This window comes from Gobio gobio (genome assembly GCF_949357685.1).
Source record: "Gobio gobio genome assembly, chromosome: 23".
In the NCBI taxonomy this organism is placed as follows: domain Eukaryota; kingdom Metazoa; phylum Chordata; class Actinopteri; order Cypriniformes; family Gobionidae; genus Gobio; species Gobio gobio.
This window is the reverse complement of record NC_137119.1, coordinates 36,261,730-36,281,236: the sequence shown is the minus strand read 5'-3', so window position 1 is coordinate 36,281,236 and position 19,507 is coordinate 36,261,730. Positions and strand designations below refer to the sequence as shown.

Here is a 19,507-nt window from a genome sequence, read left to right as displayed (position 1 = left end):
TTTGATCAACATGACATAAGCAACTGATAATGTAGGAAACAGCAGAAAATTGTACACAAACATTTGCATGGATGTCCACAAGCATTTGCAACTTGTTCAAAGAAATGAGAAACTGCTTTTTTTATGTGCACAAGTGACACAATGATGTGAGAATTGAACAAGTAGTTTTGAGAATTTCAATTCTGATCTGAGAAATGTACCAAAGTGACTGAGAAAAACTGTAATTGAAATCTCTAATTACTTTTCATTAATTAATTTGCTCAATTCCCATTCAAAACTCACATAAGTTGCTTGTTGACACAACTCTCTCACCTTCTTGGCCTTTAAAGTTTTCCTCCACAGTGTGGAGAAGACACCATCTGTCCAGTCATTTGTGGCCACATCCAATGTGCCAAACATCTGGGAGGCAGTGATGGCCTTGGGATTCATCCTCATTTCTTTGTGTGGACTTCCACAATCTGTCATGGCTTTCATTAGAGTGTGGATACATGTGGTCTTTCCTGTTCCACTGGGGCCAAGGGTCATCATACCTACGTACAGAGAATAAATAGATGGCTCAGTGCATGGACAACATTGTCTTCTTTAGCAAAATGTGCATTCCTACAGTCTGGGCATTTGACAAAATCTCATTCTTATAACTTTAATAGAAGAAAAATGGATAAAGACTCACCATGTCTCACTCTCTGAGTCTCATATAGCTGCACAAGTTTGAGCATCCAGGGTGGGTGTGCAATCAGTCCGGCTTCTTCAGCTTGTTTGGTGATAGCACTTTCCAGTTCAGGATAACCGGCTTTATCCAGCATGATGCCTGGAAACAAGTCGTTGATCAGACTCATGAACAGAGGCTCATCTTCATCCACCTGTATGAGGAAGAGGCAGGAATAGAGTAAGTTGCTAAGAATGTCTGTGACACACTAGCACATTTATTCTATTGCTTCAAAGATCTGTTTCCAGATTTGGATCAATCATAGTCACCAGTTTGGAGAGGTTCATGTCACGCAGAACTCTCATGACCACAGTCTTTTCTGGCTCAGTTGGGTTGGATCTCTTCACAGCACCCAGAGTTCTCAAAACGGACAAGATGTTCCTCAAGCCAAAGTCATAATGAACCTGTTAAATAAAACAAATCGTGAAAATTATCAGGAAGATCTGTCATGACCAGTAACAAAGAAAACATCTGACGTATTTATTATTTATTGATCCATCACTTAACGGCATAACAACATCAAAGGTTATATTCATGGAAAGTGATACAATTTAAATGATCATAATAGCAAAAATACTTCAATGAACTGTGTACAATAATTTAAAAACATGATCCTTACAAATAAAACAAATATATAAATAAATAAACAAATAAACAATAATAATAGTTCAATAAAATCTTTCAATTTGATTTTTTTATAAAAAATTCTACTATTTTCCACAAGATTACAATTTTTAAAAAGTCCATTAATGTAATTTCTGAATGCTTGTTTTAAGTTAATTAAAACTCCACCTAAATTAAATTAAGCTGAGTAGACCACAAACAATTAAGATTTCCATATTTGTAACCGTGAAGTTGCTTTGAAACAATCTGTATTGCGTAAAGTACTATATAAATTGACTGAAATGGGAGGGCTTTGTGACACTTCAAAATGCCACTAGATTTTGTTTTAATAATGCATTGTGGGTACCTGTTTAGAAAGCTGTTCCTCACACAGTTTGTACAGGGTATAAAATTTGCGGCTGAGGACTTGATTTTCACGAAAACCTGCGCTGGCAAGTTTCACTCTCATGATGATGGCTCGGTCAGGCACCATCATGGCCACTGTGCGGAACTGAATTTTCAAGTTCTCTGGCAGCTCCTGCCGACCAGCATAACCTGGGTTCTGTGATAAAAAACCCCGACAAATTAATGGAGGGGAAAAAATTGAAGAAAGAGCATGAATGAAAATGTATGATTGTACATCAAATAAAAGTTAGGTGTTTCCCAAGCAGGCGACTTTGATGACTGCAAATGAATTACATGGGATACAATGTTGGCTCAAATTTGTCACTTTACCATAGTAAGGAAGATGCCAAACTCTTTATCCATATCCACCACATCTCCATCTGTGAATATGAATTGCGTTTTTTTGTTCTTCTTGCACTGCAGGACGATGTAGATCTGTTGAGCAGCTACTGAGAGCACAGGCAGCTCAATGCGGTTGAACTCATCAAAACAGCCCCATGCGCCAGACTGGGCTAATCCTGTTTGACAAACATTATAAACATGAAGTGCCTACGAAAAAGGTCACACTTTAAATATGTATCCACTATTCTTATTAAGGGTCAAACAGGTGCTCTGTTAAGATTATTTTAGAGGTGGAAGAGAAGAAAGCCATTTGAGAAGTTAGTTAAGGTGCACTCAACCTTTATAGATGCGGCCCAGTCCACGGAAGTCCATTTGGTCGGAGCAATTGAACACAACCACATATTTTCCCAGGCAGCGGCCCATGTCTTTGGTGGTTTCGGTTTTTCCTGTGCCAGCAGGGCCAGCAGGGGCCCCTCCCATACTCATCCCTAAAGCCTGGGCCAATGTGATATAACATCTGCATGGAACCAACCAAAATAAACAAGTGGTTAATACACCGGAGACAATGGGTGCTACTCATTAAGAGTAACTCATTTTTGCTGATGCTGTCTTAGTTTCTAGAATCTGGCCTCATGTATCTACACTCGCCTGTCAGTGAGAGGTGTAATCACCAGACGATCAGTGCAGCCCAGATACTCATTACAGTAATCAAACTCCACGTCTGTGATTTGGATTATGCATCTGTCTGTGTCCTCTATGAAGTAGAAGCGGGACTGTTTCTGCCATTCAAAGTCTAAAGGTGACCGGATGTTCATTTGTACCTAGAGAGGCAGATACAAAGGCAATGTTTAGACTCTAAATAAATCGATCTTGTAAAATTGTGAACTTCCAAGAAATACACACTACCGTTCAAAAGTTTGGGGTCAGTATATATCTATTTTTTGCAAGGATCTATTAAGTTTAGCAAACATGAAGAAAGGATAATGTTACAAAAGATTTATATTTCAAATAAATGCTGTCCTTCTGAACTTTCTATTCATCAAAAAATCCTGAAACACATTATAGCAAGGTTTTCTTAATATAACAGCTGTTTCTTGAGCAGCAAATCAGCATATTAGAATGATTTCTTAAGGATCATGTGACACTGAAGACTGGAGTAATGATGCGTAAAATTCAGTGATCACAAGAATACATGACATGTTAAAATATATTCAGAAAACAGTCATTTTAAATTTGAATAATATTTCATAACATCAGATATTTACATTATTTTTGGTCAAAAAAGCAGCGTTGGATTGCATCTCACTTTTGAACGATAGTGCATAAATTAAAGTTTCAAGAGGTCCGGTAACTATATTTCCTTCCCGGCAGAGGTCCAGACAATTCTTTTTGGAACAGTTATACATTTCCATCGGGGCATCCGCAGTACTTTGTAAAAGAAAAAAATCCTAAACACTCAAATATTCATCAAAGATGAGAAATCTTGGGCCCTGAGAGCCAGAACAGTGATGAGTTTTACCATCATTTACCAAAAAAAGAAAATATTTCACCCAACTGGATATGCATATTAAAAGGTTAGATCAAATGATATATCAGGCTATTTTTTGTTTAATTTGGACTGAGAAAACATAATTGGGGTGCAGGTTTTAAATGAGGGACCATTATTACACTTTAAAATGGCGTAATTATGTCCCAGATGGAACAGCCATTTGAATACCAATGGTGTATAAGGACTGTGTTAAATTTGGTCTGCAGGTATCAAGGTGTTTCAAGAGAGCGAAGCTTACACTATGTCTACACCAGACGCGACCATTATCGCTGGCGTCGCAACAGCTAAAGGCTGTCTACACTGGACGCGACAAAGCACCCGTTGCAAAGCATTTGTCCTTCGTATCAGTACGTCAAAAATAGAACAAGGCATTGGTTTACTGTCAGAGATTTGTCGCTCACTTCATGCCGCATCCAGTGTAGACAGCATAATAGATTATAATGGGTTTTGGTGTAGCCATGGCCGTTTTAAACTAAAGAACCCAAAAATCAATCACCAGGTCATCGAAAATGTCCTTCTGGTGAACATGTATGGTGATGAGTGTCTCATATTTGGTTCTGTCCATCTTGCTCAGATCATGAGTAGTCATATCAATCAGTTCGTTCAAAAGATCCAGGAATTTCTGGTTAGTAGTCTGCATTATCTGTTCAAAAAAAGACAAAATAATCAACAAATATGGGAAACATCTTACAAAACATGTACTAGAACATTTATTTAGAACTTATTTATGGGGAAGAAAAGGAAAAAAGCTGTTCATTAATAAACTGCAACATCCTGATTTAAAATATGACATGAAATGCCAAAGTAAGGACAAAGTTTGAACCTTCTTGTCAGACTTGCTATTCTGGAGAGCCTGCTCAGCATCTCTGGTCCAGAGGAACTGTATGCCGAGCAGTCCAACCTGAGCAGGGAACATCGACTGGAACTCCACCAGTTTAAAGCCCTGGTCACTAATAATCATGTGGGCTTGTCGTATAATGTTGTGAATGGTCTTCTTGACTCCATGCAGTAGCATACCCAGCCAGGCTTCAACATTACCCTGTGGTGTGAGATCAGTAACTATCTTCATTATCAGTGGATCATTAGAAGGCTATGGATTTTATCCAATAACTTAAGGTTATAGCACACCTCTCTTCAACAAGTCCACATAGTTTGAAGTATACATTTTTATATACTAGGATTGAGGATATTTTATGCTATTTAGGGTATGTAAAGGTAATCACAGTAATATTGTACCTGGGCATTGATTGGTTCACTCAGATCCACTGTTTCCCCTTCCTGTGACTGAAAACTAAGTATCTGGTCATAGTTTTTCTCGTGAAACACAACTCTGTTCACATTATCAAATAGGTTCAACAGGTGAGCCTGAAAGGCACAAAGAAAAAAAAGAGGTTGCTTCTGTTAGAATTAAGTAAATAATAAAACACAATTGGTTCATTTATTACCTGTGGTATTTGAATAAAGTTTGGTGATTAAAAACAAAACCTGTATGGTATTTGGACAACCCATGTAACATTTGATTTTTACTATGCTGCTACAGATGTGAGAACTTTTGTGTGTCTCTATGACATAATGCTAAAATCCTAAAGTTAGATAAAAGCACCTGTATGGTGTGTGAGTCAGATGCCTGGCCCAGTATCTCCAGCAAGACAGGGTCAGAAACGAAAAAGAACCGTGGGAAGACGAGACGTTTCTTTTCCAGGTATCCACTCAGAGATTTCTGACACACTTCCAGCTGTTCCAGAAGGTGCGGCAGCAGCTGTTGCAGCGCATCGTCCCCAACACAGCACTGGACCACACCAGGAATCTCGTGTGCTCGCTGCATTATCCTCTGCCATGATTTATCAATGTTTTGAAAGCGTTTAGCCTCCTGCAGAGAATACATTTTCAAAAGTGTTAAATATACAAAATAGTTTAATATAATTAAAAAATGCAATATGTCTGCATGCCTAGGTGCTTGATTTTATATAGAAGTGGTCATGGAAGTGATTGGAACACCTGAATTCAATGATTTGAAGGGGTGTCTCAATACTTTTGGCAATATAGTGTGTGTGAGTGAGTATTAGGAAATGATGCTTTGGTGCCCACAAGGCCTTAAGAGAGAAATCTGCCTTAGAAGGTAGCTGCCTATGTAGACAACTGACAACTCACAAGGTACAAAAAAGGGTTAATGTGTTTGGATTCAAGCGGCATACCTGCGGCAGTTGTTTGGCAATGTCTCCACCTACAAACACAGCCTCTAGGTACAGCCACAGATTCTGCACAGTCAGCCACTTCTCAATAACTTCTGAACTGTTTGACAACTTCTGCACCCACTGTTGGATGGTGGGCTTAAAGGGAGCATTGTATCTGAAACAAGAATTTAGTCAAATTTACTTTCAACTGTAATAAATACTATTAAATTAAATGTATATACTGTGTATTTGTAAATAAAAGAATCATATCATCAATTATTTGAAATAAATAATAGTCAAGTCAAGTCAACTTTATTTATATAGCGCTTTTAACAATGTAGATTGTTTCAAAGCAGCTTTACAGTGTTAAACAGGAAAATAATGCAGCATAATTTTATTCAGCTGTATAGCCATTCTGGAAAAATTTCAAGTATCGTACAGTGACAGTGTGGGCTTTAGATCAATAATTTGATCAGTAATTTAGTTTAAATGGTTAATTTAGTTTATTATTTAGATGTATTTCGATGTTTAGTTGAAAAATTTAGTGTCCCCAACTGAGCAAGCCAGATACAAAAATGTAATACAAAAATGTAAAATATTGTATAACACAATACCTGTTACTCATTAAAGACCCAAGCACCATAAGACTGTCCTCCATTAATGCCACCTTCTCTGAAGTGTCCGCTCCCTTTAGCAGCAGCTCTCCGCGATTCCTGAAAGTGTTATTTACCTTTTGTAAAATTCATTGATCTTATAACAAATTAATGAATTTAATCACACATTAAATTCTTTCTCTGACCTGAATGATGCAAACGTGAACTTTTGGTTGCTCCATTCTGTCACAACATCTTTGAGTTTGGCCTCAATGTCTCGCTCCTTCACTGCGCTGATACATACATCCTGGTACCCAGAAGATTTGATAAGATACTGACGGCCTTGTCGTGATATGTAATCAATTTGGTTCCAACCATTAAGGATATGTTTAATGGTATTGTACATTCATGTAATGAAATATTTTGCCAGCACAATACCTCAATATCTTCTTTGGCCTTTAGCAGAGGTGCTTCCATGACATTTCGAAGTCTAAAATTCGCAGCTTCCACTTCAAACTTGTGGCCGGTAATATCAGTCAAGCGCTGCCAATGTCGGGACATCATTGCCTAGTCGTGAATGTGTATGTTAATTCAAGATTTACATGTTTGTTTGCTGTGTATAAATGCAATATGTTGTCAATGATAGGATGCTTGCTTAACGGCACCTTATTTGCCATCATGTAGAGCAGAGGACACGTTTCATTGAAGTCATCAATTGTTTTTTTCAGGTCATTGAAAGCTTGCCACTCTTTCAGGGCCGCAGGTAGCTTACGGATCCTTTAAAAGAATTACAAAATAAGCTCTCAAATTTAGTTCATACCATTTTTGTTAAAGTTTTAGAAAGTGAGAATCATAAAAACCTATTCTGAAAATCCAGCAGTTCATTATTTATCTTATCTATATTGAGGTCGGCCCATAATATGTCGTAATATCCAGTAACGCTGTCAGTGACAGAGTTGTAGAGGCTGTACAGCTTGGACAAAATGCTGAGCTCTCGTTTGATTCTGTGAAGATCAGGATATTCTGAAAGAAAAAAGAGAGAATGAAAAGACGAAAAAACAAGAATCGCAACAACTCAATGTACACTACCATTCAAAAGTTTGGCATCAGTAAGTTTAAAATACTTTTATTCAACATGGATGGATTAATTGATTAAAAGTGACAGTAAAGTCATTTATAATGTTACAAAAGACTTAAATATTTAAAATAAATGCTGTTTTTTTTAACATTATATTCATCAAAGAAAATATATTATGGTTTTCATAAAGAATGTTTATCAGCACAGCTATATTTCAACATTGGTAATAATAAGAAATGTTTCTTGAGAACCAAATTAGAAGGATTTCTGAAGGATCATGTGACAATGAAGACTTCATCTTTGTCATCACAGGAATCAATTACATTAAAATATATGCAAATACCGTTAACAGAGAGGCCAAACAGTTCTTCGCCACTGGAAAAGGTGACATATTTCCTCCACAGTTCGTCAAACCTGGTCTGATAAACTTGCAACCTGTCACTGGCTTCACGTGGAGACAAACCTGCTTCTCCAGGACCACTGAACACACACAGAGGATTTATTAAGACACTGTAATCATTGATCGAGGTACATAAGAGATTACATGAAGAGAATATGCAAATTAACTCTTTAATTTACCTGTTGTCATAGTCAGCATAGAAATCTTGCACAGATTTCTGGAAGATCTCCACTCCAGCTACAAGCTCTGCCTTCATGTGAGGCTGAACTTCCAAGAGCTTATTCTGTGTTTCTTTAACCTTCAAAATAAAAACAGATCGTCATACATTTACAAGCAAATGCTTACAAAATGAAAACCCAAGAAGACGAGGTAAAGATGAGTCTCTACTTCCTTCATGAGATGTAAAGACATTTTTATTTTAACACTATTTCATGGGGTCTCAAAAAGCACTTCCCTCACCATCACATGAAGTTCCTTCCAAGCATACACGACCCTATCAATCTTTTCTGCATTTCCATCACTGTAGTACAGCTCATGGCGATTCAGCAGTGTGAATGACTCCTCCACCGGTCCTATGAGTGTGTCTATCCGTATCTCTGCCTGATGCACCTCCTGCACGGCAGCCATAGTTTCCCTCACATCATCCAGGTCAGAGATGGGCCTTTGCAGCTGCCTGCTCATCCCATCCATAAAAGAGCTAATCTCTGCCATGCTCACAGAGGCCTTCTGGTTTAGAGCCGCCCCGAATGCACGTTTCCAGGTGCAACACTCTTGAATGAGGGACAGTTTGAGGGAGTCAGTTTCTAGGAGGATAGGGCCCGCAATGTATGTGGAAGGCAGGTTTTGAATCAGGGTTTCAAATTTCTAATGAAATAAATGTAGTGGACGTTAATATCACTCAGTTAAACTGCATCTGTCTTCAAACTTTATAACAGTTATTTAACAATTACGTACGGAGTACTGAGACAGTTGGGCAGTGAATTCAGCCAAATGTGGTTTGGTCTCCAAAAATGCTTTCACCTGTTCTCCTGGGTCCTGGATTGGAGGAAAAAATTAAATGTCACAAATTTTGATATCCTGATGCTATACATGGGCATGTACACACTACAGATTCACATTCACATTCACATTCACATTCCTCGATGCCCCCATATCCCAGGCCGGCCTCTTCGGCGGGGCGGTTGAGGACTTCGCCCAACAGTTCTCAATCGCCCAGAAGCAGACTGAGGCTATCAAACATGTACTGCCCCGGCGGCCAGCTGCTGCCTCCACCCAGCCACCGGCACAGTCGCCTCAGTCTGCTCCACGGCGAGGACGCCCTCCTAAGGCTCCCGCCCCTCCCACCCGGTCCAAGCAGCAGCCTTCACCCGGGCCGGGTCGCGGAGGAAGCCGTAGGAAGGCGTCCAAGTCCCCTCAGGCCGCCCCGCGCCCCGCTAAACGCCAGGCCAAGCGGCGCTCCTGAGACGGACGGCTCAGGGATGGGAAATTCTTTCGAGGAGATGGTAGCAGGACCACTCCTTCCCCCGGTGGAGGGCCGGGGGAGAATCCTTTGTTCAGCTGCTGGCCCCCGGGTCAGCAGCACCCTATGTTGGTCAAAGAAAGAATTAACACTCCCATCCCTGAGCCCACAGAGTCCGGTGATGACGGTGCGCGCCACCCACGGGTCCCGCCACTCGCATCCCACTCTGTCGCCAGCCTCCTGGCAGAGCAGACCCCAGTGGAACGTGCGTCCTTCCCTGGTCTCCTCTGTCAGGACGCAGCTGTCAACCGTGCCCCCGCACCGGGACGCCCCACAGCCTCCCATGTCCGGGCCGGTGACGCTGCATCGCTGCAAGCCCACACCGGGTACGTCTGTACACCGTATGACCCCGCTGGTGCAGTTTCTGGATGTCTGGCTTCAGCTTCCAGGGCTGTCCCGCTGGGTCGAGCGGACCGTCAGGCGCGGCTACGCGATTCAGTTCGCGCAGGTTCCTCCCTGCTTCCGGGGAGTCCGTTCCACCATGATCGGGGCCAACGCCCCCGTCATGCGAGCGGAGATTGCCACCCTACTGGCGAAGGGTGCGATCGAACCTGTCCCTCCAGCCGAGATGAATTGCGGGTTTTACAGCCCGTACTTCATTGTACCCAAAAAGACCGGTGGGCTACGGCCAATCCTGGACCTGCGCGTCTTGAACCGTTACCTTCACCGGTTTCCGTTCAAGATGTTGACAGCGAAACGCCTTTTCGAATGCGTTCGTCCACACGATTGGTTTGCAGCGATCGACCTGAAGGACGCCTACTTCCATGTCTCCATTTTGCCTCGACACAGACCGTTCCTACGGTTTGCTTTCGAGGGGCGGGCATATCAGTACGCAGTTCTACCATGCTCCATCACCTAGCCCGTCTGGGCCTTCGGGTCAACTGGGAGAAGAGCAAACTTTGCCCCGCGCAGAGGATCTCTTTTCTCGGTATGGATATCGACTCGGTCGCCATGTGCGCGCAGCTTTCGAGCGAGCGCGCGCAGTCTCTGCTGACTTCCCTTCGACAACTCGAGGGCAAGAGTGAGGTTCCACTGAAACACTTTCAGAGGCTCCTGGGGCATATGGCATCTGCAGCCGCGGTAACGCCGCTCGGATTGCTTCATATGAGACCGCTTCAGCACTGGCTACGCGATCGAGTCCCGAGATGGGCATGGCGGTCTGGCACGCTCCGGGTACAAGTGACTCGGGCCTGCTTACAGACACTCACCCCGTGGTCGAACCTCAGTTTTCTACGGACCGGAGTGTCCTTAGAACGAGCTTCCAGGCATGTTGTTGTGACAACAGATGCATCATCCACGGGCTGGGGTGCCATGTGCAATGGACAAGCAGCCGCGGGCTCCTGGACAGGACCCCAGCGCCTTCTGCATGTCAATTGCCTCGAGTTACTGGCAGTACGGTTCGCCCTGCACCGCTTCCGAGCGTTGCTGAGGGGTCAACATGTGCTAGTCAGGACAGACAACACGGCCGTAGTAGCGTACATCAACCACCAGGGCGGTCTACGCTCCCACCGTATGTCTCAACTCGCCCGCCATCTCGTTTTGTGGAGTCAGAAGGGCCTGAGGTCCCTTCGTGCTGTCCACATCCCTGGAGACCTGAACTGTGCAGCCGACGAGCTCTCACGGTTTCAGCCTCTCCCCGGAGAGTGGAGACTCCACCCCCAGACGATCCAGCTGATATGGGAACGGTTCGGCGACGCACAGGTAGATCTGTTTGCCTCCCAGGACTCTTCCCATTGCTCCCTGTATTATTCCCTGACCGAGGGCACCCTCGGCACGGATGCACTGGTGCACAGCAGGCCGTCAGGGCTACGCAAGTATGCGTTTCCCCCAGTGAGCCTTCTTGCACGGGTACTGTGCAAGATCAGGGAGGACAAGGAGCAGGTCGTCTTGGTCGCCCCGCTTTGGCACGGCCAGACCTGGTTCCCAGAACTCTTACTCCTTGCGACAGCCCCTCCCTGGCCTATTCCTCTGAGACCGGACCTCCTTACTCAGAGACGGGGCACCTTTTGGCACCCGCGTCCAGCGTTCTGGAAGCTCCACGTGTGGCTTCTGGACGGGACACGGTAGGTTTGAGTAGCCTTCCACCTGCGGTGGTCGCTACCATCACTTCCGCTAGAGCTGAGTCTACACGACGTCTCTACGCGTTGAAGTGGAACCTCTTCGTCACATGGTGCTCTTCCCGCCAAGAAGACCCCTGGAAATGCCCGATCGGGTCCGTGCTATCGTTTCTCCAGGAGGGGGTGGAGCGAAGGCTGTCTCCCTCCACCCTTAAAGTGTACGTGGCCGCAATATCTGCCTACCACGATCTCCTGGGAGACAAAAAGGTAAGTCAGCACGACCTGATCATCAGGTTCCTGAGGGGGGCGAGGAGACTGAATCCTCCTCGCTCTCCTCTCGTTCCCTCTTGGGACCTCTCAGTAGTCTTAAGTGCTCTGCAGAGGCCTCCCTTTGAGCCTTTGCGGTCGGCCGAGATTAAGTTCTTGTCTATGAAGACGGCTCTGCTGACCGCATTGGCCTCGCTTAAGAGGGTCGGGGACCTGCAAGCATTTTCGGTTGACGAGGCGTGCCTTGAGTTCGGGCCGGCTAACTCTCACGTGATCCTGAGACCCCGGCCCGGATATGTGCCCAAGGTTCCTACCACTCCGTTCCGAGATCAGGTGGTGAACCTGCAAGCGCTGCCTTTGGAGGAGGCAGACCCAGCCTTGGCATTGCTCTGTCCAGTACGCGCTCTCCGCGCCTACGTAGACATGACGCAGTGTTTCAGGACCTCAGACCAGCTCTTTGTCTGTTATGGTGGAGAGCGGAAGGGAAGTGCTCTCTCAAAGCAGAGGTTGTCTCACTGGATAGTGGACACCATTGTTTTGGCATACCAGCAGCAAGGCCGACCATGTCCCCTTGGTGTGAGGGCACACTCCACCCGGAGTGTGGCCTCCTCTTGGGCTCTAGCGCATGGCGCCTCGCTAACAGACATCTGCAGAGCTGCAGGCTGGGCGACACCCAACACATTCGCCAGATTCTACAATCTCCGAGTGGAGCCAGTGTCCGACTATGTACTCGCCCCTACGGGTGGCCGGTAATGGGCCAGGCTCAGGTGTCTTCGCTTGCTCGCCATTCCACTCCAAGGACTGGATACGTGCGATATTTTCCTCAGGTGAGCTCCCCGAGAGCCCTGAGCTCCTCCAGCACTGCTTACGCCGACATCAGTTCAGTCTGCCCTTTCGAGCCCAGACCCTCATGTCCGGCCAGGTGCTCCGTGTGCATGGTTCCCCTCCGGCGACCCCCACACGAGTATTCCCACCGTAAGCCTCCTCAGTGAGCAGGTGTCTTTCCCTTGGCAAGTCCCTGCCACCCCTAGGGTTAAAAATCCACCTTCGGCTGGTACCCTAGAGATCTTCCATATGCAACCCTCAGCGGGTCATATGTGTATTCTCTAAGTCCTCCCTACGGTAGGCATCTTGGCATTCCCTCACTGGGATATGCTTCCCAGTGTACCTTGGTAATCCTGTGTTAAGTGGGAGTCCTACGGCCTTAAGTGGCGGGTCTCACACTTACGCAGGGCACTGGATGACAGCCGAGTGGCGTTGTTGAATAGGATCCCCCATTCGTTAGTCACTAACGTACGTCGTAGTGACTGAACGAAAGGGAACGTCTCGGTTACGTATGTAACCCTCGTTCCCTGAGGAGGGAACGGAGACGTACGTTTCCTTTGCCACGTCAGCTGTGCTGCCTGGAACGCGGAGTTCAGTCTTGGCTCCTGCAGCAGTAACATAATGCGATGTTGCCAGCGTACTTCCTGATATACCCACGAGGTGGGGCGGAGTTACGCATGCAAATTCCGCATGCCCATGGCATTGGCACTGCCATTGGGCGCTGTTGAATACGAAGAAGATGATTGGCTTCTAAGCGAAACCCCCATTCGTTAGTCACTAACGTACGTCTCCGTTCCCTCCTCAGGGAACGAGGGTTACATACGTAACCGAGACGTTTCTTACATAATTAAACGTAATTTTGTGGAAATAAAACATGAAAATAATTTGTCCTTTTTATCTTATTGTTTACTACATTTATTTGATTGGTCAGTGTCGTTGTGGGTTTTGGTTATTTGCTGTTGTAGGCTGTAAAGACATTTGAAATAACTGAAATCATTTGGCAAAGTGATATGGAACTGTAATGCGGTCAAGAGAGCTGCCTGGAACTACGTTCGCTGTGCGTTTCCCAGAAAATAATTGCACACCTCAGAACGTTCATCAGCCAATCAGATTCAAGCATTCAACAGCCCCATAGTATAAATATATATAATGTTTAGTTAAATTTATTGTGCTGCCTGTAATTTTGACTGATTTTTATAAAAACTGGTAAATACCCTTAAAATACAGTAAAATGAAAATGTAATGAGAAAAACGTATTAAACATTCATATACATTACACAGGGCTCGACTATAACGCTTGTCCGGGACAAGTGGATTTTTTGAAGGGGCAAGTGAAAAAGAATTTTAGTTGCCCGATCGGACAAGTATCCTGATTAAAACGTCAATAACAAAAAATAAACAGGGAATCACCAAAATGCAAGAATGATTCTGCATTAATTTAGTGTAAGTGGCGATCGATAGTAGATAATAAGATATAATGTATAATGAACTGATGGTAACAAGGTGGCGCTGTTGCCGCTCGCGCAGCCTCTAGAGGAGAAATCAAAACACATGAGCACAGCTCACACAGAGAAAAATTTGTTTTTATATTTATAACAACATTTGATACAGTTCAACAACATCACAAAAGTGCTGTTTTTGGTTTTGACGTTTTAATCAGGATACTTGTCCAGTCGGGCAAGCACAATTCTATTTTACTTGCCCCTCCAAAACATACTCTTGTCCCGGAGAAGTGGACAAGCATTAATGTCGAGCCCTGCAAGCACATGAACATGTCGAGCCCTGCATTACAGTGCTGAGAATTTAGTTATCCTCATGACATGTCAAATATGACACGGACATACTCTAGACAGGTTTAGTATTTCACATATGTGGCATGTTTTGTACATTTTAGGACTATAAAACTTAATATAACAGGGAGAAATTAGCAAAATGAACCTTCAGGAAAATGAGGGGGTACAACAAATCACTCAAATCACCAAACCATCATTTAGATGCAGTTTGTTCATTTCAAGTGTTTTAAATGGACTAGACTGATTTCAATGTATAGTTTTTTACCTGGCTCCACAGGGCTGAAAATTGGGACATCCCTCCCAGGATGTTCCCAGTGTCTACTTTGAGGGAGGACACCACAGGGAGAAGCTGGGCCAGAGCCTTGTTCACATCCTTATGTTCTATCACCTGTCTGTCCAGAGACTTCAGCATGAGTGGTTTAGTCACCAGAGTCTCATCTCCATTCTCCCGCGCTGCTTGCTGCTCTGCCTGTGGAGTCACAAGACTTCTAGTCAACTAATCTCCGATAAAAGTTTATAAAGCATCTGTGGCATGCTATTGATTACCACATGATACTTTTGGGAGTAAAATCAAGCAAAAATCAAGCGTACAGTGATGCACTTTCCATGGACAATGGAAGTCTATGAGGCAAGGTACAGTAACACAAAGCAACATAAGTTTAACTTGTTTTGAATCTGGATCATTCCTTTAATTCTTTTACCTCCCATTGTTCCTGTTGGACCTTGCAAAATGTCCAGAGTGGAATATCCTTTGCCATTGCAAGCACCATGTTCACTGCTTTATTGAGAATGCCCTGCACAACAAGGACAAGTGAGTGTTTAAGAACAGTAAAGCCAAACTAAAGTCTTAGCATTTAAATTCATATGAGTACAGTATAAGTTAATTCATATGCATGAAGGTGTGGTGGTTTATAAAAACACACAAGTGTCAATTTTATTTAACATTTTATTATTCTATGTTATATATATATATATATATATATATATATATATATATATATATATATATATATATATATATATATATATATATATATATATATATATACTGAACATAACATATGCTTGAATATGATGTTGCATATGACGTTGAAAAGCTTGAGGTCAATAATTTGTTTTTGAAATGATTCTCATATGTTCATCAAGGCTGCATTTTTTTTCTTCTTCAAAAAATACAGTGAAAAGAGTAATATTGTGAAATATTCTTTTTTTAAAATTTTTATCTGTTCTAATATATTTTAAAATATAATTTATTCCTGTGATGTCAAAGCTGAATTTTCAGCATCATTACTTCAGTCTTCAGTGTCACATGATCCCAAAAGTTGCAAACAGTTGTGCTGTCTCACATTTTTGTGGAAAATTATATTTTTTTCCAGGATTCTTTGATGAATGGAAAGTTGAAAATAACTGTATTTATTTGAGAAAGAAATGTAAAACCTAAATGTTTTTTTACCATCACTTTTAAACAATGCATCCTTGCTGAAGAAAAGCATTAATTTCCTACACTCTAAAAAATGATGAATTGTTTCAACCAAATTTGGGTCAAATACGGACACACCCAACAGTTAAAAATGAATTAAATTTTTAACCCAACAGTTGGGTTTGTCCATATTTGACCCAAATTTGGGTTGAAACAACCTAGTGTAACTGTATACTTTATATTTGATATTATGCTGTTTTCACATCAGTACCTGTTTGTGCTCTAAACTTGGTCTGATGACGATGTTGGGAATAGCCAACTCAGCTGAAGTCCTTAAAAGAGGAAACTGAGTGGTATCTTTTCTTTGAGATGAAGAACGATGTGGTGATGTCACAACGAGCAGCCGACATCGCAAAGCATCCAGAGAGCATTTGGTAGCTATCAAATGAGGAAAACAAAAACATTAATGAGTGACTCTTACAGATAAATTCAAATAAGGGTCTCCATTTTGAGAAGGAACTCTGATGCATGATTCCATAATGCATGTATACCTTTGACCAGAGCGTCTGTGTTTCTCTGACACACATGTCCTATCATGATGTAGAAAGTACATGGCAGACAGTGTAGACAACGTGTCTTCTGCTTGGCATCAGGATGCAGACATTGGTAGTTCTGAACATACACATGAAGATTTTCTCACAAAACTACTTATGTGTCATGTGAGAGTGTATAACAGTAATATCACACATCATAAAGGCCAATTCACACTGCGCCGACAGACGCAAACCAACGCCGACAGTCACCGGATTACAGCATGTCACTTCTAAGACATTCCGATTCAGCATGTTGAATGGGCAAAAACAAGCTCCAACATTCGGCAACAGACTCTGACCGAGGTAAAACACTGATCTGACAAAACTCGACGAAGTGTCTGTTGCTGTCCGTCTGCGCAGTGTGATTTGGCCTTAATAAGCAACAAGTTGTCCAATCAAGTGCTAAAAAGTATTTCAGAATTACACACAATAATAAACTTGTCAAAGTGAGTTGATAATTGATATGTTTAAAGCACCTCCAAGTTGACTCTTTCTGAAGGTTTCAGCAATGTATTCAGTTCCTCAACCAACTCCAAAATTGAGCTCTCCACCTGCTGGCTTGCACTTGAATGAAAACGAAGGAATTCTCAAACTATTTCAAATCACTATGAGTCAGGAATCAGGATATCCAATCTAATTGTACATGTATGAAAGCAAGACTGAGGGATAGAAGTATGTTCTGTTCAAGGGTTTTTAAGAGTTGTATGTCTATTTAGCTGTTCGCTTAGTCAAGGAAACATTGAATATTCACCTTCTGAACAGAATAAGATTGGGGCTGGTTGCATAAACCGTTAAGACTAGTCTTATAAGTTAGACATACATTTTTTTCTTTAAGACGGTTCATAACTTTTTAAAATCAGTTACATAAAAACATAGACTGGCCTAATTTGATACGAAAAGTAAGACTGAATGCCCCTTGACTAACTGCTAGTGGGTCATACTAGACCTTAAGACACTGTCTTAACATAATGGCTTAGTTTATGCAACTGGCCCCAGATCTTAAGTCAGAGGAACGTTTTTTGTATGGTCTGCATTTCTAGCCCTCGCAGCTTTGTTCTCTCGTCAAATTAAATACGACTGGTTTACATTTACATAAAAGTGTCACTCACATCTTCAGCATTTCTCTCGCAGTGATGATTTTGGTCTCTGTATTGGTAAGGAATGTCTCGGGTGTAACTGCCTCGTATTTGGCCACTATCAGCAGATTAGTGGAAGACATGGATTTTAAGACACTATCAATTCGACAGTCCATAATATCCACAGCAACGTTCACTACTTGTTTCAACTTCTGCAGTGCCTTGCTCACACAGCCTATGACTGAGAAACATTAAAAAAATAATGAATACATACATACAATGATAAGCCATAATACAAGTCTTAATTGAACTCAAACAATTCAGAATTAATCTAATAATATTTCTAAAAAGTGACCCACTCTAAGACAGTGTATACTGCATAGTGCATGACTTTTCATTCGGCACATACACACTGCAGGTTAATACGCTCAATGAGCACTTAATCTCATTCTATACAGTATATGCAAAGTTTGGCAACTAAAGGGAGTGATACTGATATTTTATCTAATGCAGTAAAATTCAGATATTTTTCACATACTGGTAACACTACAATAAGGTCTCATTTGTTAACATTAGTTAATGTATTAACTAACATGAACTAACCATGAGCAGTACATTTACTGTATTCAGCATTGATTAATACTGTATTGAGCAGTACTGTATTTACTGTATGAGCAGTACTGTTACTGTATTTGTTCATCTTTGTTGACGTTAGCTGTAAAAAAAATACAGCTGTTCATGGTTTGTTCATGTTAGTTCACAATGCATCAACTAATGTTAACAAGATTTTAATAATGCATTAGTAAATGTTGAAATTAACATTAACAAAGATAAATAAATGTGCTATAAGTGCAGTCAATTATTAGTTCATGTTAACTAATGTAGTTAACTAATGTTAACTAATGAACCTTATTGTAAAGTGTTACCCAAATACTTTGTAGGGCCTCTGTAAACATTTTGCATACTAAAATTAGCATGGATGATGAAAGCATGGATTCATGAAATAATTGTTTTACATAAGTCAATACAGAGGGAAGTCCATGAGATAGTGATCAGTCCAGGGTAGAGGACAGTCGTCACAGATCCGATAAAGGGCTTCATCACGGACTTTAGCAGACTGGGTATACTTCTGACTACTGTGTTAAATTCACTCAGCATACTCTGTAATCTGAAAACAGTGAAATTCCACTTCATATTAATAAAATTATTAACATTACATTTTAATTCAGAACAATAATTGATGTTTGTTTGTTTATTACAGTAGCTTTGTCCCAAAACCATACGTGATGCCACTCTGTCTAATGCCAACATACAGTAAATCCTAACCATCATAGAATCTCTTACAAGCCTGATTTGGAACTCTTCATAAATACGTAGCAACTGTACATGCCACATAAACAGGGCTTCTTTGTGCAATATTTTTGGTAAATAAGGTGAAAATGACTGGTGTAATATGATCACTGTAATATCAATGTAAGGTAAATCTCTTTCATGCACTCACTTGTCACGATACTCCTTCAACTGAGGCTGTTTGGCAACCATGTTGCGGATAAGATCGGGTACATCTGCACCCATCTGATACATGTTATTTGCCTCTTGCAATACCTCCAGGACCAGAGGGTCAAGATTCACATAGAACTCCTAGCCACAAATAATGTTTAAGGTAATTAAAGATTTAATTCCCGAATCCATAAAACAAATTCCTTTCCGATTTTTATGTTTTTATGTGTGTACAGTTTTGGGTTTTATACATAATAACATACATTCACAGTACTGATACATTTTGCCAAAGAGAAATGTCTTTTGAAATTCTGGCTTGAAGTAATAAACTTGTAGTGAAAAGTAGATGCAAACCTCAGTGTCTGGGTGTCTGATCAGCAGTGACGCACTGAGACCATCTAGTCCAAGATGTACACCTTCAATCCAAGCTTTGTGATGTATAATTTCATACTCCACGAGCACGGCAGCAAGTCTGTTGTAGGCTCGGATAATCTTCCTCCTGTCTTCCGTCTAAAAGTCAAGACAAAATAATTGGGTTTCTTAAAAGATCTTTTTTTCTGGAACAAACTCCATTAAAATTAAAGTAAACTGTGTTCATCTACTGATG

The 19,507-nt window shown here is 41.9% G+C and overlaps 1 protein-coding gene across 1 annotated transcript in view; it reads right to left on the bottom strand.

Moving 5' to 3' along the window:
- Positions 1–19,507, bottom strand: part of dnah5l (dynein, axonemal, heavy chain 5 like) — a gene marked incomplete at its 5' end in the record, with an annotated part of 68,487 nt that overhangs the window by 25,380 nt on the left and 23,600 nt on the right. The window contains 30 exons of the mRNA XM_079806836.1: positions 313–530; positions 671–860; positions 976–1,110; positions 1,677–1,871; positions 2,045–2,232; positions 2,395–2,573; positions 2,699–2,877; positions 4,102–4,248; positions 4,429–4,644; positions 4,842–4,970; positions 5,209–5,475; positions 5,801–5,954; positions 6,394–6,492; positions 6,579–6,679; positions 6,811–6,939; positions 7,038–7,149; positions 7,233–7,395; positions 7,794–7,930; positions 8,030–8,148; positions 8,310–8,714; positions 8,805–8,885; positions 14,577–14,780; positions 15,013–15,105; positions 16,003–16,169; positions 16,283–16,403; positions 16,801–16,888; positions 17,434–17,641; positions 18,417–18,568; positions 18,902–19,041; positions 19,255–19,410. Coding sequence (XP_079662962.1) covers positions 313–530; positions 671–860; positions 976–1,110; positions 1,677–1,871; positions 2,045–2,232; positions 2,395–2,573; positions 2,699–2,877; positions 4,102–4,248; positions 4,429–4,644; positions 4,842–4,970; positions 5,209–5,475; positions 5,801–5,954; positions 6,394–6,492; positions 6,579–6,679; positions 6,811–6,939; positions 7,038–7,149; positions 7,233–7,395; positions 7,794–7,930; positions 8,030–8,148; positions 8,310–8,714; positions 8,805–8,885; positions 14,577–14,780; positions 15,013–15,105; positions 16,003–16,169; positions 16,283–16,403; positions 16,801–16,888; positions 17,434–17,641; positions 18,417–18,568; positions 18,902–19,041; positions 19,255–19,410 — 4,872 coding nt within the window. The remainder of the gene's footprint in view (positions 1–312; positions 531–670; positions 861–975; positions 1,111–1,676; positions 1,872–2,044; positions 2,233–2,394; positions 2,574–2,698; positions 2,878–4,101; positions 4,249–4,428; positions 4,645–4,841; positions 4,971–5,208; positions 5,476–5,800; positions 5,955–6,393; positions 6,493–6,578; positions 6,680–6,810; positions 6,940–7,037; positions 7,150–7,232; positions 7,396–7,793; positions 7,931–8,029; positions 8,149–8,309; positions 8,715–8,804; positions 8,886–14,576; positions 14,781–15,012; positions 15,106–16,002; positions 16,170–16,282; positions 16,404–16,800; positions 16,889–17,433; positions 17,642–18,416; positions 18,569–18,901; positions 19,042–19,254; positions 19,411–19,507) is intronic.